We start from the raw sequence: 23,841 nt of genomic DNA, 5'->3' as shown, positions 1-23,841 counted from the left end.
CGGTAACATCATCTGCCTCACGAACTTGAGAGCTATGTTGTCAATGTACGGATCGTCCAAACATCGGCCGTCCACATAGCTCTGCCAACGAATGCTGCTTCGTGCCATAGCACCGCCTATACTAAAATCTATGGCAACTGTATTCTCGATCTTCTCAAATGTGTACACATCAATCATGTTCGATGCCGATGTCGTTTCAGAAGTGCTGTACCCTTCCACCAAATCACACTTTGTGATGACTACGAACAGTTCAATATTGTCTGAAAGGAATTGGTATTTATTTTTATAGTGTGATCAAAATGCAATTTTATTTCACTATGTTTGAAACACAGATTCAAATGTTGTTACAACACAATAATGTTAAGCGCGCATACATGTATATTCTTCTTTGGGAAAACCCTATCGTTAATCATAGTTGGTGCTTACGAGCTTTTTTTAAACATAACCTTATCAATGTCGTTTAATAATTATTTAGAGAGTGGGTATACCAGTTGATTTGTTTTTATAGATGATTGGGAATAATAGTGTTTGCTTTTGAACGTTTAAAGTTTAGCTGTCCTGGGAAATTTCAATTGTTGTGATTTCTTGAATATCATGTCCGAATATAAAAAACATTGTCTTTTTTATACAAACTACTTACATTTGAAAAAACCTGTTTCCTGGTCGTGAGATTCTAATAAACTGCGGACGATTTCAACCAATGCAGTGGGCAGTGATTGATCGGCACTTGCAACAAACACAACTCTTGTTACCGCCCATTCCTTTCTATTTTTCGGGTAAATTTTCTTCAGGTTACCTACACCGTAATTTGTCTGCAACCTTTTTAAGAATTCAACCGATATTTCAGGAGGAATGAAACCTGCAAAATGACAGTGTTGCATGTTGAAAATGGTCACTATGGTTAGAATCGCACACACTTAAAATTAAACCATGCAATAATTGTATGTATATTTATTATATACAAATAGCATGATCCTACAATTTTCTGAAACGCTCTCTGTAATGTGTATGTTCAATATAATACCAAAAGCTTCAAAACAATTCTTTAAAGTAAAATTTAAAAAAAAAGCTCGGTGTGGCGATTAGTTGGAATTTGATCAAATATATGTGTTGATTATCCAAAAAAAACTAAGTGGGAGGTTGTTAGGCTGTGTAATCTACAATTCATCGTATTAACCGTTTAAATGTGTTGACTTCCGTTTTATTTATTATGCGTGAGTCTTTGTGGAGCGTGTATTTTGTTTCGCTTCTAGTAAATCTGTTTTGTGTCACTATCGACTCCTTGCAACTAAGGTGGGGATTCCCTTTGTTTATTTAAAAAGCGAAATCTTTTGAGATATTAATTTAGTAAAATATAGTGCCGAAATATGTTTGCCTGTATTGTTTAAAGATGTGTTGCAATTGCCGAAGACATTAAATCCATTGATCGTTCTCAAATGCTGCAGATATTGTTTTCGTTTTAACGGTTCTACAGCTGTATGATTGGTATTAACAGAGGTGACAAGTTTCAAGAATACGCAACAGTCTCATTGGAGAGTAAATCGTTTCTCATATTAAATAAAGATAGTCAAATAACGAGTGGATAACTTTAATGAATGACAAATGAAAGCTATACATGTGGATCAACTGTTAAACAGAGAGAAAGCCATACAATGACAATATATAGAGATATCTAAATATCGACATATAGATCACATACCTTCAAAAATTGCTTCGAGTAACTCGCGTACTTCGGCAGAGTTGTCAACACCCATCCCTGGTAGGTCAATTATGGTAGGCAACTTGTTCAGACAATTTGAAAACGCTTCATTTTGTAAACCTGTAAGCTCGTTCTTCGCAATACCACAGTTTTCAAACCTAAATATATGAATATAAGAATATTGGACATTCTATCAAATCTTAAAGACAATTAATAAATGAAATTGAGTAGTATTATGCTTGGTACTATCTAAAGGTTTTAATTATGTATCATAACCATTTAAATCCTTATTAATTTAACCATTTAAGAATAAACATGTTAAATTTAAGTAAGATATTACTGACCGTGGTACTTATCATTTCATGCTCAATCACAATCTCAAGAAAGTAAATTTATAGTGAATATGATATTTGCCATTCAAATGCAAGCGTTGTTGATGCCTCTTTCCCGCTACCAGTTTTAGCTTTGTGGAAATATTGTCCAGCCATTGCAGGCTTTGTTGATGCCTCATTCCCGCTACCAGTTTTAGCTTTGTGGAAATATTTTCCAGTCATTGCTTTGATGATAGTGTTCACCATCGCACTTTTTCCTACGTCGACGCTTCCAAGAAGCAGCAAAACCTCTGGATCTTTTCTGTCCGGTCTGCGATAAAAAAGTAATAACGCATAACTGACTTAACAGTTTACATTCTTGGCTATCAAAGAAATATTGTTTTGGAATTGTGAATATCCTTGGACATCCCCTATTCTTCACCATCAGGCACTTGTCATAATATATTACTGACCATAACAACAATACGCTGCATTTAAGTGGCATAACCCTTGAATTTACGTTTCGAAAATTGTTTGTATACAAAGCACATGTTACTTAGTTCATCATTTTATTGGGAATTTGGGATGCAATAATAAATCTTTTGATGTTTTATAACTTAAATATAACATGGTATGTCCGCTCTAGCATATAGTTTCTACGTACATGACACCTGCTGACTTGGAGTTAGACATGATACCTGCTAAGGTGGACATAAAACATAAAAGTAAAATAATAAAAACTCAAACAAATGAATTTTAAAATCATTTTCATGCTTGTTATTTTGCTTTAATTGCAATCTACATTACATATTTTGCATTTTGAAGTTAACGTAATAATTGAATAGTAGAATTTAGTAAAATTTGATCGTCAGCGATTTTTACGGAGTTATAACTTGAGGGTTTTCTCCTGTTAAGACAGTCACAACCAAACAAAGTTATGGTAAGTAATGCGACATGAAAAGTATATGATGTTGCAGGTGAGATATTCTCCTATTACAATCGAAGTTTCTTTAACATAAAATTCCATATTAAACTTAGCTATACATATCAATACGTACACATGAAATGTTCTAACATATAAATTAATTTTTATTCACGTTAATTAATTTTAAAATTTTACTTTACCGATTACACAAGTCTGCAATTTCACTGATCAATTGAGCGTTTTCTTTCCGTATGCAAAACTGATCTTTTTCCAGGTCCGTTTGTGTTGCGTCTAAAACATGTATTCAACAATTGTAGTATATAATTATGACTGAACGAGAGTACAAAGAAATATGTGCATGGAAGCATGCAAGCATTATTGAAATATATTTATAATTGACGTACGACTGATGTTTCTCACAATCAAGAATGTGTCTTTTCCAAAATGTATATGTAATCTGTTGTGATTATAGTTGAGAGAAAACGTCAACCTTATTACCATTACTTTCCGAAATCACTTATCACTCAAAACGGCTTAACACATATTGAAAATTATTGGAAGTTTATCATGGGAAAATATGCTTGCTTTGATACTTTGGAAAAGTTGGGCTATAAGCCAAAACGCAAATAAAACATGCTTAACTATGTCTGTTGTATTTGACATTCTGTATATGTCCGTTTTCTGACCCATCATTGTCGCTATCTGAAGAAAAATACACTCCATTAATAACACGAATGCAGCAGTTTCGAAGAGAAATTTGAGATACATACAAGACAATTAAAACTAAGCTATAACAATTAAGGTAAACGCATACGATAGATGAATATGAATGCTTTGTATATCGAATTCATACTCATTGAATATTTGTGTGTGGGTGGACTGAACAAATACGCCCGGTTTAGAGATCGCGTGTAATCGATACTACCATGTATTATATCGATTAGGCAACCCCAGTTAAATGTTATTGTTCTTGTGTGACATTTCTTCTCTAAAATTATGACTTTTAAGGCAAACATGAAAAATTCAATTTCGCTTTGTACGGGAAATACGGCTACATGTGAAACAAATTTGATTTGCAACGCATAAAGTGCTCCTTTTTATTACGCTTAAACTTGCTTTTGCTATTGCTTAACGTAAATTTGTTAAGTACATGACAAATGGGAATGCTAGTTCGTGAATTAAAATTTAAACCGTATGGTTTACATTTGAACAATATTTTATCTTTATCTTTCTGATTTGAAAAATCTACAAAACATAATAAAACTGAAATCCACATATTTAAATCTGTATTTAGAATATGCAGTATAGTGTACTCACCTTGAAATCGAAATGTGTCCATGTTACAAGAAGAATAATTTGCCGATACGGTGTTATGTGTTGGCCGTTTCCCTCATTCTATGTATTTATCTTCAGGGGCGATCATTGCATACAGAAGCGTGAGTTGTCTCAAGTATGTTTAACAATGTGTAACTTTAATTCACCTCTATATATTATAATTCGTACTGTTAGTTAACATTTTTATATGTTATTAAACAATATTATTATAACTTTAAACAATTCCTTTAATTTTTTAGATAAAGTCCATGTATTGCGATAACATCAAAGCTTAGAATTATGAAGACACATGAACACATAAAACACGAATAGACATATACAAAAATGGCATGTTACAATAGTAATTATGATACGCATCATCCTAAACCGACTGAAAAGTAAGGCCGATGTTAGAGCTGGCGGATCACAGTGGAACGGATCTTCAACTGTAGAATCATTATTGAGAAACACATGCAGCACCCAGGTGAACTCTTCCACAACTTCAGCGACTTTAAGAAAGAAACCGACCAAATGAAAGGTGATGACATATGGCAGCTTCTTAGAGGATGCAAAGTTGACGAATGGCTGGTGCAAGTCATTTAAGAACTCTGAAGATACGCCAGAAGCGCTGTAACAATACTCCTCACTGGATATAAGGGTGACTTCTTCAGAAATCATTTGGCGTGTGTCAGTGATGTCTTATATCACTGACCTGTTTATCATTTTCATTGAGAAGATAATGCAGCTGGATTTTTCTGGAAACGTTCTTGTGTTCGCCTTGTTGATGCTCGACTTGCCTGGTTGGAGCATGCTGTTCTGGAAGGTTTGTTTGCGTTCAGCCTGTTGGTAATGGTGAGTTGGTGGCTTCTCAGAAACTCAAGAAGTCTCCGCCTCTGTAATTGGTCTCTCTTATGGAAAATTTGGCTGACCAGTCTTCCTAAGCGTCTGGTCCAATATGGCGTTCCAGTGGCCTTGGACGATAAGGATGTGATTCTTCGGGACCTTGGCTATGACTCTTCATACAACGTTTTTATATGCTCGTCTTTGTAGTCTGATTTTAGTGCGTACACGTGCCATTTCTCTATGGTTATTCCCTGTGTTACCAGCTTGAACGATGGTTTAGCTCTAATGACTATTTTGTTGCATCCATCCTGGAAACTGCAGGCAGAGGAGTACGCGGTCTTTGTTTTTTGTCTTTTCAGTGGGCTTGAGTAAATCTTGATTACATTGCAAGTTTAATTATGTTGATATATCCTCTGAATTAACCACAAGCATACATTGTACATGTAAGCGGTCGAGTTAGGCCGTCCGACATATTTCATTATGGGTACAATTGGTGATTAGACTTCATGATTAATGGTGTTGATATATTCACTGGAATAAATGCAATAGGAATACACTGTACATATAAGCGGTCGAGTTTTGTTAACGATGTTTTGGGTAGAAAGGGCTGATTCATTGTACATTCTTCACATTTCCTTTGAGAGTTTAAGTATTTACGCTACCAGAAATTAACCAGTTGGACAGGAAACCGTATACGGTCGGAGACATTAATGTTTGTGTAGTCACAGGTCACCTGTGGGTCCCAAATGTATGTTGTTGATTAGAATATTTTGTGGACGCGGAAAGCGTCGTATCAAATAGCAGAATACATTTTAATCAACAGTTCTTCCAAGTCGTGTGCGCCTTTATTCCATTATGCTTCAACATCCTACAGTGGTTTTCTACGAAGTTTGTTCAAATCATGCATATTGGGTCAAAATTGACCACGCCCCAGGGAACACCTAATTAGTGTAGACTTATCTAGTAAAATAACTTGTGTTCTTCTCTGAAACTTAAGTCCCAGACTTTTGTTAAATTGGTTTTGATCATCAGACAGAGGCCTTGTATTATATTTGTTCAAATCATGCCCTTGTCGTCAAAAAAATGGCCCTTCCCCATGTGACATATGATTTATAATATTTACAAGATAAGTTTTAAGTATTTGACACAAACTTTTGTTTCATCCAATCACTTCCACTTTTTTTTTATTCTGTCTTTGTTTTGAAAACAAACCCAACAAAATGGCAGACAAAAAGATAGACATATATTGACCTAAGATTGATGTTGTCCAGGTATACTTTGGTCACTGTCCAGTTTATCACAATAATACTGGCATTAATACATGCATGCTCAACTTGTCACAACACTGTTAAATACTTTTCGGTTTCATGTATTTTTTATTTCAAATAAAACAATTCTGTTAAACATGTGTCATGCAAAATACACTATGATACAAGCCGGTGTTCAAATCAAATATTTAAATAATTATCATAGCTTACTTAATGATCAACAAAACTTTTTTTAAGCAAATTTTTTTTTAAACATCCAAACTGAAATACTTACAAATATATTTTTCCATCAGAACGTTGTTTATGAGATATATTGTGCAAAATAATTACACATATTTTCATAACTTCATTTGAATATGCATGACCATGAAAACATACCCGCATCAATGAGGTGTCAGATTGTCATGGACAAATAGGTTTAATGCAAGTATGTAGAAAAGTATGTCATACTCTAACTTGTGTAATGCTAAATTATACAACTTTTGAGATATTAATATCATAACGCTGGTTCAATATTCTTAAGCCTGTTACATATCAGACTTTGTTGCCCCATATAACACATAACACATTCACTCATTTTATTTGTTTTAAATGTCAATTTTTTATTTTCAGTGTAATAATGAAAGATGAGCAATAAAACATATCACAAATACATATATTAAAAAATATTTATAATAAATAGAAAAGTATAAAAAGCACATCGAAACTAAAATCAAATAACAGGCACAGTTTTACTTTCAAGTCAAGTAAACTAGCCTTCCCCATTTCATCATGCACACTTTACATGCACAACACGTTGTAAATGCCCACACATTGATTTCACATTTAGTAGCATAATAATCATGAATCCCGTACATAAACATACTTCATATTTCCATCGGAACAGTATCTATGCTGTGGATGAAATGTACATACATAAAGCAGATAAACTTTTAATGAGATACTTAATAGAAACATTTAAAATGCAGCATTTAATAGAGCAAGTCAACAAAGATCACTTAACAAAATGAAAACAAATTCTTTTTATGAACAAAATACAGCACATTTTCAAAGCAATTAAATTGCCTAAATATCATGTCACACTTGATAAACAAATACAATCTCAAATACCAGGAAAACAAAGGCCCCTACATGCAAACTTTCAAAGCTGAGAAGTTTGTGAAGTGAGGTTAGGTCACATAACACTAAGTGTCCTTGTGGTTTGAACAACAGAGTATTTCAGAGGGTATATACATCTTACCAACAACAAAAAACCTATGCGGCTAAAACAGGTTCCAGTGTTGAATCTTAAATCTAACATTATCAAAAAAAGAGGCTGCACTCAATAAGATGATCTCTGATAGAGGCCTTGTTAGAACCTTCTCATTGGCCGATTACAAAACAGTATGATATAAGCTCATTGTCAGGGTCAAAATGAGGTCAGGGCGATGTGTGTTGATATTCAAAGACATCTTGCAAGTTCTGAATAAAATAATGCTAAATGTCAGAGTAAAAATAATTTAATAAGACATATTTAAATGTTACACTTAGGGTTGCAGGAAAGTCGTTACATCAATATGACTTTTGTAGAAGCACAAACAAAATTGTTCAAATAATAGAAAATTAATGTAAAACCAGTACCCGCATATTCTCAGAAATTAATTGCCTACTGCATAATACTACATTTGTAATTATGTCCATCTAAAACAACTGTAAAGTCCTTCAAGGAATTGGAATCATTGCTAAGATTGTTTAATCATTAAAACTTCATTTTAAAATGTTGTATTAGTATCTGTGTAAAATTAATTTGCTAGATCTAAATCCTCCTGTGTAGACTGATGCAAAGGCTGTCCATATGATTTTTTTTTCAAGGCAAACAAAATAAGTAGAAACTCACAATCTTCCAAAGGACTTAAAAACCATGTTTTAAAATACTTGAATGTCTTGAACAATGTTTTAAACCTTAAGCACTCCGAAACAAAGAAAAAATGGTTATATGCAACCAGCATTAAACCAGAACAGCCTGCGAGTCACTCAGTCTGTTCACGTGTTATGCTGTTTGCTGCTCATCAGTATCTAAGGGTTGGAAATGAAGGCTTTAAAACTTGAATGTACATGAAGTCAGAAAAGTCTTAAATTCATTTTGATTTACTAAGGGACTACAAATGAGGCAGAGTCCGTATCTGAGAGGTCAAGGTCACTGATGCAGCTCTCCAAACTATAAGTAGCCAATTTTATAAATATGGATTACTTTATGCAATCCAAAAGATTTTTGAAATAAAGATAAACGAAGTCAAACACCTTTCAAAACGTATCAAAAACCTGCACCTATTTGGATATCTATGTTTTTATACAATCGCTTACCACAAAAAATGAAACTGAAGATAACCAAAAGTTATCCACTTGATAAGACATATCCAGATTTATACAATTGGCTGCAGATGTTTTGCAAGGCTTCTATATCACATGTCAATTTTCCAAAGGACCACAGAGTGTGGTTTTCAAATACTTTGAACAGTTTCTTAATAGCTAATTTGTCTTAAACTTAGTATAAAAATACTGATTCAGCTCCAATCTATCGGACATTCTGTAAGGCTCCTATATCCGGTGCGCTGTTGAATCCCCAAGACTGCTGTAGGAGCACAGAGTCTGGTTCCCCCATACGCTGGGCCCGACCTGAAGGGGACTCCCCCAGTTTGTGGACCTTGCTGGGTGAACCACCGCTAGCCCTGCGGCCCCTACTGGACTCCCTGTGAGAAACATTCTGGTTTGACAATTTGACAATTTGAATGCATCAGCAGAAAAAAGGTCGTCCCAGATTAGCCTGTGGAGTCTGCACAGGCTAACAAGGGACAACACTTTCCGCTTTTATAGTATTTTTAATATTAATGAAGTCTCTTCTAAATGAAAATCCAGTCAAGGCAGAGAGTGTCATCCCTGATTAGCCTATGCAAACTGCACAGGCTAATCAGGGATGACACTTTACGCATAATCATTAAGCACCATTTCCCAAGAGCAAGGCTTAATTTGATAAATTAAGAAAGAAAATACCTTAGCTATGGAAGATTGTTCTTACCAGTAAAAGCTTTTCAGAGGCATGTAGAATTTTATTGGTGAAAGAAAATTTGATGTCAGTGAAAATTTACTTTTTTATACTCAAATACAGAGAAAGCATAAGAGGGATGGCAATATTTTTCTTTCCATCAATAACATTGTTCTAGCAGTGTTTCCCATTCTCTGACCTTTCTTTTACAGGAACCATCAGGTCGCGCCGGTTCTCAGCGGGAATGCTGCTGTTAGCCTGCACACCAGGGTTGGAATGTCTCATGTCCATCAGTGTCTGACTGCGGGTCATTGCCTCCACACGGCGAAATGATATGCTGTTGTTGCCTGGATACAAGGGTGGAAGGAGTCAGTTGTAGTATAACCCTTTACCTCTTAGATACGTATTTTTACAAATTTGTAGTCCCTAAGAAAGTTATATTTAATATAAGAACTTTCTTACTAGATTCAAATTTTTAAGGCTTCATTTCCAAACCTTAGATACTGATTAGCAGCAAACAGCATAAAACCTGAACAGACTGCAAGTTACTCGCAGGCTGTTCTGGTTTTATGCTGTTTGCACATGGCCATTTTCACTTTGCTTCTAAGTGGGAAAGGGTATGATTATGTCAACCGTTGAGTGAGTATTATGATAATGTCAACATTTGTGTGTGTGTATTTCGAGGTTCATTAGGTCATTCTGCGTCTGAGGCTGCATTATATTTGGGCACAGAGTGTGACCCAGCACTCCTACCTTATTAACTTACTAGAGTCACAAAAGATGAGACCATTTTTTAATTAGAGTAGCAGTTTCCAGCTATTTAGTTGTTAAAGGAAAATTTTCAATTTTGGTGTGTCTTGTTCTTCCAGGGGGGGGGGAGCCTGAGGAAGCCCCATGCACCTGTACTGTATACTGAAAACTCAAAGGCTTTCCGGACCAGGTTTTGAACCTAGGGTGGCCTTGGTGAGAAGCACATGTACCAACCCCTGCACTAACCGGAAACACTGATAATGTCAACATCATTCTGTTTAATATAATTTAATGAAATAACTATTATCCCTTCCCTTTCCCACTCAGAAGCAAAGCGAAAATGGCTATGTGCAACCAGCGTAAAAAAAGAACAGCCTGAGAGTAACTTGCAGTCTGGTCAGGTTTTGTGCTGTTTGCCGCTCATCAGTATCTTAGGGTTGGATATTAAGCCTTTAAAACTTGAATCTAGTAAAAAAACATATCTTAAATTTAATTTTCTAAGGAAAAACAAGTTAAATTATCTGAATGGTAAAGGGATAATTATACATGTAATAATTGTGCAGTGCTCTGTCAAAAGGTGGTTTAATGCATGTGCAGTGTGCACAGGCTAATCAGGGACAACACTTTCCGCTTTTATGATATTTTTCGTTTCAAGAAAGTCTCTTCTTAGCAAAAATCCAGTTTAGACGAAAAGAGTCGTTCCCGATCAGCCTGTGCAGACTGCACTGGCTTCTCTGGGATGACACTTTATGCACATGCATTAAACCCCTTTTCACAGACCACGGCCCAATTATATATGCACTTTACCTGCCACATCACTCAGCAGGGTTGTATTCACACGCTGTAGATGGCCCAGTCCGAGGTTGGAGGGCTGAGTTCTCAGCTGCATCGGGATGAACTTGTTGGCGAGTTTTGAGGAGGAAGGTTCCTGGATGATGTCAATGTCAAACTGTCCGGTCTTTGTAGGAAAGGAGACCTTAGAGTTTGAAGTTGATTTCTGAAGCTTTTCTAGGGACCGCCTTCCTACTGTGGGCCTAACAGGGAACATTAAAAAATGATTTCCTTATTTGCAAAGTTAACACACAAAAAGGATTTTAGAATTCAGAACATGTTTTGTAATTAAGTTCATTAAATGTTGTGTTTTTTTAAGATTGGAATTAATAAGACATTTCATAGAACTAAAAGTAATTTATATGCATTTCATCCTAAATACAAAATAAAAAAACATAAAAATAGCAATGCTTGAGCATACTCATATAAGCTTTTTTGATCAGCATGTGGTCATACTTAAATTTCCAATATTACTGTATTGTTAAACATTAAAATACATTAAGTAGCAAGATCCATTTTATACTTAAATATATATTTATATTAAGATATTTTTCAAAGCTGAATTACTGAATAACAGTAAGATACGTATCATGAAATTACTATCAGAACAACATTTAAATAATTACAAACTTATCAAATTAGTTTGAGCTGAAAATATATGCAATTATGAAACAAGGAGTAGAAAAACTATATCCTGAAATAAAGATTCCTGAAAATAAAAGCATCCTAAACATGACCTGTTTCCGTTTATCCAAAAAAGACAACATATCTTGAAATAAATATAGCAACTGAAATAAACTGGTGAACATTTCATTGTGCACACATTACTATGTCAATCCTGAAAATTAGTTAAATGTATCCTAAAACTAACTGTAAATTTGGATATAAATGGTGTGTTAATATACATATAACATAGTTTGTATTTAAATATGAAATAAAATGAATGTTAATGTTTTTATAAGTTCAGTTATTGTTATAACTATTATTTACTACTACTCACTATTTTAGAATCCACAGGATGAAAAACTATTTATAAAGAATATATAAGTGCTTATTTTGATCATACATGTATCCATGAACATCAATTTTAATTGATGTGCCATTATAATAAATTTCAGATTGATACATGTATTATTCGAATGTTTAAAACAAACACAAAAATATGATTCTGTAAATTTATTAAACAACTGTATATGTGAAATCTTCAAGTAATGCAAAAACATCAAAAAACAATCCACAAAAGGTTTTAGTTATGGTTACTAAATTAAAACTAGATTCCTAACTATAATATGTTTAATGTAAAGGATACAAAAGTTAGGCTTGAAGTTTTTTCAACCTGCTGAACCATGCACAGGTTTGACCTTTCACCTTTAGAGTGACCTGACTTTTGCCCACATGTTGTAACAGCTTCTTCGCACATGAACCATTTTTTGTGAATTATTTAAAAATTGCATGATGAATGATAAAGAGACAGTCTGGCCAATCTGCTTCATGGCCTTATTTAAATTTTGACCTTTATGTGTGACCTTGACCTTTGTGTTTGGCCACACATAAAGCTTGCATTTCATACATGTCAATCAAGGGTTGAGATGACCGATGGACAGATCGATGGACAGATCGGGGATTTATCATGTACAGTGAGCTCCTTATATGTATAATTTCCATATATTCATAATCATTTGCTTCTCCATTTGACTGTATTTACATCACAAACAAAAGTCACATGAACTTTTGAATAAAATAGTTTAACATGTGATATCCACAAGCATTGATTGGATAATGTTACAAATCAACATAACTATGACTGACTTATGAGAACACATAAACTAGGGCTCTATAGCTTCAACATTATCTTGATTTACTTGAAATCCTTGGAAAATGGACTGATGTACAATAGTCTACTGGTTAATTAATATTTTGATGAACTTTTATTATGATCTTTCAAAATCATAGGATTTCATTATCTGATAACATGTCTTTTTCATGTGTAAATGTAAACAGTATAATATATGTATTCAAGTTTTACATATGCACATGAAGAAAATATAATTGTAAATTTAATTGTATCACCATTTTTTTTCATCTTGTAACCAGAACAAGATCATCACTTATTATAAATATTCTCAAAATTAGAAAATCTCACCAAAATGATATAATCATCCAATTACAATTTAACAAAATCTACATCTTGTTAACTCAAAAAACAAGTTTTAATGCAATTATTATAATAATATAAATAGATAAACAATTAATTATTAATCTTTTTTATAAACTGTTAGGTTCAACTAATTTAAATAGTAAGTAAACAAAGCAGTAATTGTTTATTATTTTAATGTAACATTATAATTATCACTTTTATTAACTTTTACTTTAACTATTTTAGTTATAATATAATCAAAAATTATTGTTGCTCGGTATGTTTTGTTAATTGTTTAGGACATATGGTAAAAACATTTTACTTGGTCCATGTAAGTAAAACACAAATATCAAAAGCATTTTCATTGGTCCATGGCTTTAAAGTTCATATGTAGTAAGCAATGTCTATTGGTCAATGCTTAAAGAGAACACAGTTATGTTAAAGTCATTTTATTGGTCAAAGTTTTAGAGCCCATTTGTAAAAAGCATTTTCATTGGTCAGAGCTTTTCAAGTCCAGTAGTAAAAACCATTTTCATTTTTTTAATCCTGTATGTTTTAGGCATACGTATTTGTCTATTTTTAACAAATAGTTGATGAAATTCTGTATGATCAAATGCACATACAATACAAGCATACTCGTTAACCTTGAGTTTTAAAATGCAAGCATTATCATAAAGTCAACAAAATGGTGTTACAAATTAAAATGTTAGTTACGTCTAAAGCTTTGTAGGTACCTGCCTTGCACCAGGTTGGCGATGTAGAACAAATGGCGTTATGGATTTTGATCTAAAAATTAACCATCTCTGAATAAATGTGACTATAAACACTACCAAACATCCTAATTTCTATTTTCTAAGTGGGTTATGATGAATACCGATACCTATAAAGAGAACAATATTGGCAATAATGAAATTTATGATTAATTTCCTAATTTACATTATACTTTTACCAAACTAAGCATTTACAAATTTTACATTTTCATAATTTTCAGATTATTTCTATTTAACAGAAAGGGACATGAAATAAATGTTTCATGTCTTCTTCAATCTGCCCAAAACTGAAGGTAAATGACCGATGATCAATATATGAACATTTACAATTTCTCTCACAATGCAATTTTCGGGCCTACATCAAAAAGACCCACTCCCCACATTATAAATAAAAATATTTAACTATGGAATTAACATACCGATACAATATAAAAGACACATTGAAATCCGTAATATAAAGATGATTTGGTTATTATAAATTTTCAGGTAATGGCTTAAGTTAACTGCCACTGTGATAATAATGATCTACAAAAGGGAAAGCTCATGAGATAACCTCTACATTTTTCAGAAGTTTGCATTTCTATAACGCATGCAATACCTTGTTTCAGATTGAGTAGAATTCAACCTAAAAGTAATATTTAAGTATGTAATTTAATAAACAATACCATCTCTGATGAAAAGAACTTGTGTTATTAACATAAATTATACATCATCACACATAACAAGTTATACCTAATTCTAAAAAATTATTTAAAAAAGAAATAAACTGTAATGTAATACTTAAAGAATTCTTATTGATTAAAGTGGCATGAAGAGGATATTTGTTATTAATATAGAGACATATAGTCCTACAATGTTAAAGTATATCTTGTAGAAATACTGAAAAATCATTAACCCTTTCCCTTTAGTTTTTTGATGCATTTGTAGTCCCTTAGAAAGTGACATTTAATTAAATACCCTTCTTACTAAATTCAATTTTTAAAGGCTTAATTACCAACTCTTAGTTACTGATGAGCAGCAAACAGCATAAAACTTGAACAGACTGCGAGTTACTCGCAGGCTGTTCTGGTTTTATGCTGGTTGCAAAAGCCATTTTCGCTGTGCTTCTTATGAGGAAAAGGGTTAAGATAAACTTTTTCTCATGACATGGCTCCACAGGGATTCAAATTAACCCTTTGCATGCTGGGAACTTTTTCGTCTGCTAAAATGTTGTCTGCTAAATTTCTTAAATTAGCATTTTCCTCGATTTTTTTTCAAAGAATACTATCAGAATAGTAAACTGTTTGGATCCTGATGAGATGCCACGTTCTGTGGCATCTCATCGGGATCCAATCTGTTTGCAAAGGCCTTCAAAATTCGGTCCCTGAGCACTGAAAGAGTTAACCCCACCAAGAATACCAGCTACATGTAACTGGCCTAAAATTGGGTGAAATAAATAAAACAATCTTTGCGCAGCTGTGACCTTATAGGAAGCTCTGATTAAACATCTGCATGAAAGTTATCCGTGTCAAGTATGATGGAACATTAGGGCCAGACAAATTACATGCAAATAGATAGTAATGCTTAATTGTATCTTAAAGCATACTACTCCAAAAATGTTATAACAAACACCAAAAATTGTATGACAAAATCTCTAAAATGTATTACAAACTCCGAAACACCCATATTGTACATGGACTTAAAAATCACTTTGAAAACACTTTTATTTCATTACATAATTTTCAAAATTCTCTAGCCTTAAAATTTTATTCACAACTGTAACACTATACTTGACAAGTTTGCTTACATGACTAATGCATTCTGGGGTCAAATTCAATTATCGTTTATGCACAAATAAACAGATTTACAGAAAATACATATTTTTAAGAACTTGCAATCACTTTTTAACTTAACACATCAAGTTTTTGTGTACTATAATATTGTATAAAACTGTTCTTTATGTAATATTAGTATAATGTTTCAGTTAATTCTTTAACATTATACTCTGGTCACACCGGAATGGCGTTCTTATTGTGTTTTTACAGCCACCAAGAATATGGTAAGATTACCAATAATAAATTGGGTGTCACCATGAGAACACATGGGGCCAGTGTCCATATGCCAAGAACGCAAAGGGTGGCCATGTTATGGCCACTATTTCATATTCAAGGACGGCGATTTTATGTCCTTGTGAGAAAGCAATATGCAGAGGGGGTCACTCGCTGCAAATTTTCTTAGTAGGAGCTGTCATTTTGTGACCCGCTAAGAAATTTTGCAGCAAGTGAAGTCAAGATATACAGTGAATATTAATACGATATAAACACCATCTTGTTTGTCATGTGATTACCATATGCATATGATCAGCCTGAGGACGACATAAACTGAATTTTTGGGTCATACTAAGGACGCCAGCGCTGCGGTGTGACCGGGGTACATAATTATGAGGGGCACCATAATGAATCAATTTTCTGTGTTATTTGTTCTCTTTGAGCTTTATAATTACCAAGCATGCATTTCAGGAAGAAAGAAATGATTGCCATAAATGGCAGCCTGGGACCAAAGTTGTGTTAAAGATGGTTGAATGATTTGTTATTAAACAGCCACAATGCATTTTGGAATGATTTGAACATTTTGATCAACATGATTTTGTTCAAAAAAGTGAAATTGGAATAAGACATTAAACATAAAAAACATCAGTTTTGTGTGAGAAAATTGTTCATTTAATGTTCTGTATAATGTATGCTCTAGTCTGTCTATACTTATTGTATAATAAGCAATTTTCCATGACTTCTTCATTAAAAATAGAGCAAGTTCATGCATGCCTGGATAAGGTTTCATTTTTAGTAATAAAAACTAATAAATACAGCAGGGAAAACTCCAATTAAAGCATTACTTAAATAAGAGTTTATTCCAAGATTGATGTCTTATAACAACTTCATGTGATAGTGTGTTATAGAATGAATGACTTAAACCTTTCTTAAGGTCATAGAAATTGACGATGGTTAAATGACAAATCAACGATTCTCAAAATGCATGCATTTTTATAAAATGAGAAATTTTGAAAATGCATATTTAAAATTTCCTTATTTATACTTAATTTCCAAAATGATTTTGAATACCTTTGCATATTTATGGAAACTTTATTAACAAAAGTATGAATACTGAAAATACAATCACATCATATAATGGAAACTATACTACTTGTACTACAATTTCATGAAGGATCCCTAAAATGCATATTGGTAACATTCTATATGCCCATGTAAATGCATTTAGTGAAGCTTATTAACATCCCATATTGCATTTTGAGGCGAAATAAAATGGGAAATGAGGATACCGCATGCAAATCCGTGGTGAGGGTACCTGATTTCAGACTTATTGCTATTTTCCCGTATGGGAGTGAGGGGGGCATTGTGGGGCAAGGTTTGACGAGCCAAAGGTTCTGTACTCTTACGCTGCAATGGCGCTAGTGTGTTGTGTCTGCTGTGCAAAATAGGCGAGAAAATAAACGATGGATGATTACCATTACAAAATGATGCAAGAGATTATGCCTGTTGAAAAGGAATAAAAAAACATTTTTTTGTAAAATAAACATATGATACACAGATAGCAATACCAGTTATCAAGGGTATGTAGATATATGTTGTCATAATTAATACACATTGGATGTCAAGATGGAAAAAGGTATTTGAAAGGAAAAACAATTTTTTTATAAATTGCTTTCTTTCTATGTTGGAAATAATTTCTTATAATTGAAAAACAAATCTTTGTTTTTATGGACTTCTTTACATTTTGTAAAAAAAAATACATGCATTATATCTTATTAACATGCAAACAAAAAATGCATTCTAATTTATCAGCAACATTTTCATACCAAAATTGGCATATTTAAATCATATTTTGCACTTGTGCGTATTTTTGTATATCTTACAATGTACATTAATCATGCCAAAAAAGGAAGAAGATTTATTAGAGGGTGAATAAATTTATATAATATAAACGAAACAGTATGTGTTCATGCTACATGAAATTGAAAGTAACAAATCAGATAAGGGTTTTTACCTTTGAAGGCCGTTTTTGCTACATTACAAAATAAATTTCTAATAAAATCCTTGTTTATGATACACTTATGTAATATTGATGACAAACTGTGGACAAATTGGTAATAAAACATCTTAAGAAAAAATATTTCCAATAAAAAAATCTGCAAAATATAAAAATGTTTTTTTTTTAAACAAAGAAATCATTTGAAATAAAAATAAATAAAAAGTAAATAAATAAATAGTGAGGTATAGTTCTTTGTAAACCGTTTAAATAAACATAGCTGTTTCACATTTTACAGATGAGAGTAAAAAATATAATCTTGACAATTATATTATATAAAAATATAACGAGAAGTAAAAAATTTCATCGTTCTTATCAAGATCCTTTATGATATACAATGTACTTTAAAGTTACAATATCTAAAATCAATGTCCATAAAAACAAGTTTGGAAGAACAAACACCTTTTATAGATTCAACATTTTGCTTTTTTAAATTAAACAACATGTCACCATCATAAAAACACTACATTGTAAGTGCTTGACACCACCAATCGCAATTGCTAAAAATGAAAAATATACAAAAAAAATAACATACAAGTAAATATTTTAGCCGAGTTGTGAGAAAACTATGCTTAATGCATATGCGTTAAGTGTCATCTCAGACTCAGCCTGTGCAGTCTGCACAGGCTAATAAGGGACAACTCTCTACCTAGACTTGATTTTCACTTAAAAGATACTTCCTTAGAACGAAAAATAAAAGAAAAACGTATTGTCCCAGATTAGCCTGTGTGGACCGAACAGACTAATCTGGAATGCCACAATTTGCACAAACATTAAGCCCTATTCTCCCATAAATATTTAATAAGAAATAAAGTAAAAACACACAGCAAATACTATGTCAATAAAGAATACCTGTGGGAGTTCATATAGGTGTTAGTCCGCTGAAGGAACAGTTGTGATTGGTCGATATAATAAGTGCTGTCGGCGGTCTCGGTAAAAGTGGGATTATTTGCAAAAGGGCGGGAATAACTCTCTGATACACTGTGAATACAAACGGCAGAAACCACATGACGTGACACACTTCGTGATAATAATTTGTACACATACGCAGGAGGACTCCATTGGTTATTGTTAGCTCAGCTGGTACTACATATAATACCTCTAGTACTCTTATGTAGATTACAAAGGTATGGAGATTACACTGAAAAGTACCTTTGAGTATATGCCTTTAAGTATATTTTCCATACCCAGGTTACATTGTCTTATATTAAAGAGTACTCTGGTCCTTTTAACCCTTTGCATGCTGGGAAATTTGTCATCTGCTAAAATGTCATCTGCTGAATTTCAAAAATTAGCATTTTCTTCATTTTTTTTCAAAGAATACTATCAGAATAGCAAACAGTTTGGATCCTGATGAGACGCCACGTTTTGTGGCGTCTCATCTGGATCCAAACTGTTTGCAAAGGCCTTCAAAATTCTAATCCAGCACTGAAAGGGTTAAGTGTAAGTAGGTGAGCCACCAACAAACAATTGAGAAGCGCTAAGACTCAAAAATATGATGAATGTTTCTGAGGAAACTTTTTTTCTGAAAAATCAGTTGGGAAGGTAGATTTTTATTGTGTAAGTATTTATTTTCAACCAATGTCCTTTTAATTTCTAAGAATATAAAATAGACATTATATTATTTAATATCAGACATTTGACTAGTTCCGAGTATACAAGCCCCATAATTTATAACTTATAATTTTTAACAAATATCAATGTAACAAAAGATGTGTTTGTCAGAAACACAATGCCCCTACTACGCCGCTTTGATTTATTTATTTATTTTTTATCATTTGGCAGGTAAACATTATTTTTACAAGGGAAGTAATTTTTTAAAGGGATATAATAAAAAATATTACTTCCCTTGAAAAAATGATCTGTACCAGCCAAATGATAAATAGAAATTATCTCCCTTTAAAAGTTGTTACTTCCCTTGGTTTTGGTTTTTTGACCTTTGACCTTGAAGGATGACCTTGACCTTTCACCACTCAAATTGTGCAGCTCCATGAGATACACATGCATGCCAAATATTGCTATCTTCAATATTGCAAAAGTTATGGCCAATGTTGAAGTTTTCGGATGGAAGGACGGACGGACAGACAGTTCAAATGCTATATGCCACCCTACCTGGGGCATATAGACCCTGATTTGTTTACTTTTAAACCATAGTCATTTATTTTATTTAACACATACAAAAAATCACTATAGGTCATTAAAACATTAAAACATAACCAACACTTCCTGAGAAACATTTCACTATATTTTCAGCCTAGTAAAACAACGCAAAAATAAAATCAGGCGATGGCTATAATATATAGCCAGTACACAGTGAAAACACAAACATCACATCAGAAGTGTGGAATTAAACAAACACAATGTGAGAACATCACTGATAACTTATGAAAAAGAAGTGCACAGGCACTGACAAAATATTTAATTATTCATAAAATCAGGCATGTAGACAACAAGAGTGAGACAAAAATTATCACAGTTACTTGTTTACTTCCTCAAAAATCATTCTTAAACTATGTGTACCCCTTAAAAGTCATTCTTAAACTATTTTTACTCCTCAAAAATCATTATAAAACTATTTTTACCGCTCAAAAATCATTCTTATTCTTCTTACCCATCAAAAATCATTATTAAACTATTTGTACCCCCTCAAAAATCATTATTAACTATTTTACCCCTATAAATCATTCTTAATCAATTTGTACCCATCAACAATAATTCTTAAACTATTATTACTCCTCAAAAATCATTCTTAAACTATTTTTACCCAACGAAATCATTTGTAAACTATTTTAAGCCTCAACAAGGGACAAAATTGTCACAAAACCAGGTTTTCATTGTGAAAAAAAAATCTGATAAAGGGAGAAAACTCAAACTGAACTTTTGAAATGACCAAAAAAAATTAACCCCCTTTGTAATTTTTTTTTTTTTTTAAATCTATTTTTAGTCGTGGCGACCTTGACATTGGAGATATTGACGTGATTCTTTCGTGGGACACACCGTCCCATGATGGTTAATAAATGTGCGAAATGATTTTAAAATCTCACAATGAATGACATAGTTATGGCCAGGACAAGCTCATTTATGGCCATTTTTGACCTTTGAACTCAAAGTGTGACCTTGACCTTGGAGATATCGACGTAATTATTTCGCGCGACACACCGTCCAATGATGGTGAACAAATGTGCCAAATGATTTTAAAATCTGACGATGAACGACATAGTTATGGCTCGGACAAGCTCATTTATGGCCATTTTTGACCTTTGAACTCAAAGTGTGACCTTGACCTTGGAGATATCGACGTAATTATTTCGCCCGACACACCGTCCAATGATGGTGAACAAATGTGCCAAATGATTTTAAAATCTGACAATGAACGACATAGTTATGGCCCGGACAAGCTTATTCCGCCAGCCCGCCAGCCCGCCAGCCAGCCAGCCAGCCCGCCAGCCAGCCAGCCCGCCAGCCAGCCAGCCCGCCCGCATTCGCCAATCTAATAACCAGTTTTTTCCTTCGGAAAACCTGGTTAAAAATCATTCTTAAATTTAAATTTAACCCCTCAAAAATCATTTGTTAACTACATGTACCATACAACTACCATACATGGGTCGGCAATAACACCACTTTAACCTATCAAGTAATCTTTCAAGAAATCTCTGTCTCTAAATTGATTAAGATATGTGATAAATTAGGGACCAAATGCTTTTCACAAAACAACACTCAGACAAGAGTGTAGGCAGTTTTTCATGTGAAAAATGAACTTGAAAGGCACACTAAGATATACCAGTTATCCAAGGCCAACTTATAGGACTTATTGACAAATATATATTTCATTAATAAATGCAGAACAAAAAAATCAATATAAAAAAACAGTAATGTTGTAAAAAATAAGTGAAAATAATCATATTAATATATACATATATGTAGAAGAATATAGGAAAATTAGGCTGAAAACAGTGATCCTTAGAATCAAGCCAAAAAATCATATTAATATATATACATGAAAGGATATAGGAAAATGAGGAAATCAGTTATATCACACAAAGTGCTTCAGTAAGTATTGTTAGATACCTTTTAACTTGAGTTAGCCAATCAGAGTCCAATACATCCTTTGCCGTTTTGTGACTGGCAGCTATTTTCTCCTTCCACGATGCCTCAATTTGACCTTGACCTGGTTCCAACAAATACTGCTGACTAGGTGGTAACGGTTTTGGCAAGACAGTATCTCTGGAGCCACGTAACCTTTCTGAACTTGACCTATTTCCGTTCGCTTGACCTTTGTTTGACTTTTCCCGCGTTCTCTCTCTTTCTGCTTTATTTAAATGGGTCGGAGTTTCAGATATTTTAATTACAGGGTTAGCGCTATTACTTGTTTCAAACTCGAGTTTGGATTTTTGGTAACTATTTACGGAGAAATTCTGGTCCCGGTCATTAGTATTTGGTCTTGACCTTTCTTCGACCTTAGTGCCCTCTGAAATATCCTGACCCAGTGAACTAGTGAACAAAAGTTTAGTTTCACTTTCACTTTTCTGAATGGGAGAACTTGAGTATTTTCCTTTCCTAGTACTATTTAAAGAAGTTTTTGACCTTTCAATCTTAGTTAAGTTATTGATAATAGGCGTCTCTTTATTTCCAAGTTTTTTGGTGCTAATACTGGACTCTAAGGGCTTTGAGGTGTCAGCACTATTATCTGGTTTTGCACTGTTCTGCATTGAGACGGTACTCAAAGCTACTCGCTGTTGAATACTAAGACTGGTCGCACTTCGATCCATTTTGTGGTGCAATCGAGGTGTTCTTGGTTTCACTGGAGATTCTATTTTTATCTCGGCCACTGGTCTCCCTGCCAGACTGGGTGTGGTACTCTGGACTGGGCTCTGTAAATATTGGATGCATGTAAATAAAAACAACAACACATTTAGTGCCTTTATGTGTACAAAGAAATTCAAATTAATATTTGTTAAAATAGATATTTTGTCTGCAGAAATTTTCAAGTTTTGTAAAATGCTAACACTAAACCGGTTTTTTAATTACAGCTAAGCTTTAACCAGTGTTTTCTTAAAAAATATATTATTTTTTTACTGAAAGGGTTAAGGACCAGTCAATAAATATTACACAATCTTGACTACTCCTCATTATTTTGTGTCCTTAAATGCATTTAATCAATAACTCTTTTGGTTGATTATAATATTCCTCAAAGGGGTACTTTTGAATGACATATTATGAAGTTTGTTTCAGGATCTCCGAGTAACAAAGTGCTCTGTGAAAAGAAAGTTTAATGCATGTGCGTAAAGTGTCGTCCCAGATTACGACATTTTCCGCTTGAATGATATTTTTAGTCTCAAGAAAGACTCTTCATACCAAAAATAAAGTTTAGGCGGAAAGTGTTGTCCCTGGTTAGCCTGTGCGGACTGCACAGGCTAATCTGGGACAACACTTTACGCACATGCATTAAACTGCCATTTCACAGAGCGCGCCTCTAATACAGTTAGTGTATTCTACTGATATCTTCATTCAATTTATGATGAAATTGAGGAAGTTGTCCTGCCCATGGACAACAGACACAGTGACTTCCCACAATTCGTTGTTAGTGAGATAATACCTGTTCCACTGAGGTGGGCGGACTTTCTGACTGAGGTTTTTCTTGTTTCTCAAGAGGAACTCGCGGCGAAGGGACCTCTTTTATCGACGTTATGCTACTGGCCACTGGACAAAAAAAGAAGAATCTTGAATGAGTAATTTTTAATACTCAGTTGTATCCAGGGGCTTATCTGTACATAGAGAATGATTTTTAATTTTTATATGTGACAATTATACCAGAGTGAATATGTCACTGTACATCAAAAATAAAATTAGTTGTTTATGTCTAATAATTAATATTAATAGCTAACAAG

The 23,841-nt window shown here is 33.4% G+C and overlaps 2 protein-coding genes and 1 long non-coding RNA gene across 6 annotated transcripts in view; all 3 read right to left on the bottom strand.

Moving 5' to 3' along the window:
* Positions 1-2,069: 2,069 nt before the first annotated feature.
* On the bottom strand, positions 2,070-4,310 carry LOC127833722 (uncharacterized). The gene is made up of 4 exons (XM_052359144.1): positions 4,253-4,310; positions 3,578-3,637; positions 3,136-3,226; positions 2,070-2,341 (listed from the first exon to the last, which is right to left on the bottom strand). Exons 1-4 carry the CDS (start codon positions 4,272-4,274, stop codon positions 2,092-2,094), a joined length of 423 nt encoding a protein of 140 aa, XP_052215104.1. The 5' UTR covers positions 4,275-4,310; the 3' UTR covers positions 2,070-2,091.
* A 2,183-nt stretch (positions 4,311-6,493) lies between these two features.
* Positions 6,494-23,841, bottom strand: part of LOC127833449 (uncharacterized) — a 68,822-nt gene continuing 51,474 nt past the window's right edge. The window contains exons 19-25 of one of the 4 annotated variants that reach the window (XM_052358717.1): positions 23,550-23,653; positions 22,022-22,824; positions 18,806-18,934; positions 17,213-17,332; positions 10,940-11,166; positions 9,582-9,729; positions 6,494-9,089 (exon numbers count right to left, since the gene is read on the bottom strand). In XM_052358717.1, coding sequence (XP_052214677.1) covers positions 8,915-9,089; positions 9,582-9,729; positions 10,940-11,166; positions 17,213-17,332; positions 18,806-18,934; positions 22,022-22,824; positions 23,550-23,653 — 1,706 coding nt within the window. In that variant the 3' untranslated portion in view covers positions 6,494-8,914. Of the gene's footprint in view, positions 9,090-9,581; positions 9,730-10,939; positions 11,167-17,212; positions 17,333-17,911; positions 17,930-18,805; positions 18,935-22,021; positions 22,825-23,549; positions 23,654-23,841 lie in introns of all 4 variants that reach the window. The other 3 variants (XM_052358718.1, XM_052358719.1, XM_052358720.1) reach the window with 3 other exon arrangements.
* On the bottom strand, positions 20,829-21,478 carry LOC127833456 (uncharacterized). The gene is made up of 2 exons (XR_008027422.1): positions 21,238-21,478; positions 20,829-21,075 (listed from the first exon to the last, which is right to left on the bottom strand). It is a non-coding gene; the product is annotated as an uncharacterized LOC127833456 (long non-coding RNA).

This window comes from Dreissena polymorpha, chromosome 6 (genome assembly GCF_020536995.1).
Source record: "Dreissena polymorpha isolate Duluth1 chromosome 6, UMN_Dpol_1.0, whole genome shotgun sequence".
Lineage (NCBI taxonomy): Eukaryota > Metazoa > Mollusca > Bivalvia > Myida > Dreissenidae > Dreissena > Dreissena polymorpha.
The sequence above is the reverse complement of the archived record's forward strand: the minus strand, read 5'-3'. Positions and strand labels throughout refer to the sequence as shown.

What these genes read in the sequence shown, in the direction of transcription:
- LOC127833722 (XM_052359144.1), bottom strand. Translation starts at nt 4,274, where the DNA reads ATGGACACATTTCGATTTCAAG. An exon ending in GGACACATTTCGATTTCAAG is followed by an intron (nt 3,638 to 4,252) that starts GTGAGTACACTA and finishes ATTTTTCTTCAG; the next exon opens with ATAGCGACAATGATGGGTCA. An exon ending in TGTCAAATACAACAGACATA is followed by an intron (nt 3,227 to 3,577) that starts GTTAAGCATGTT and finishes TACATGTTTTAG; the next exon opens with ACGCAACACAAACGGACCTG.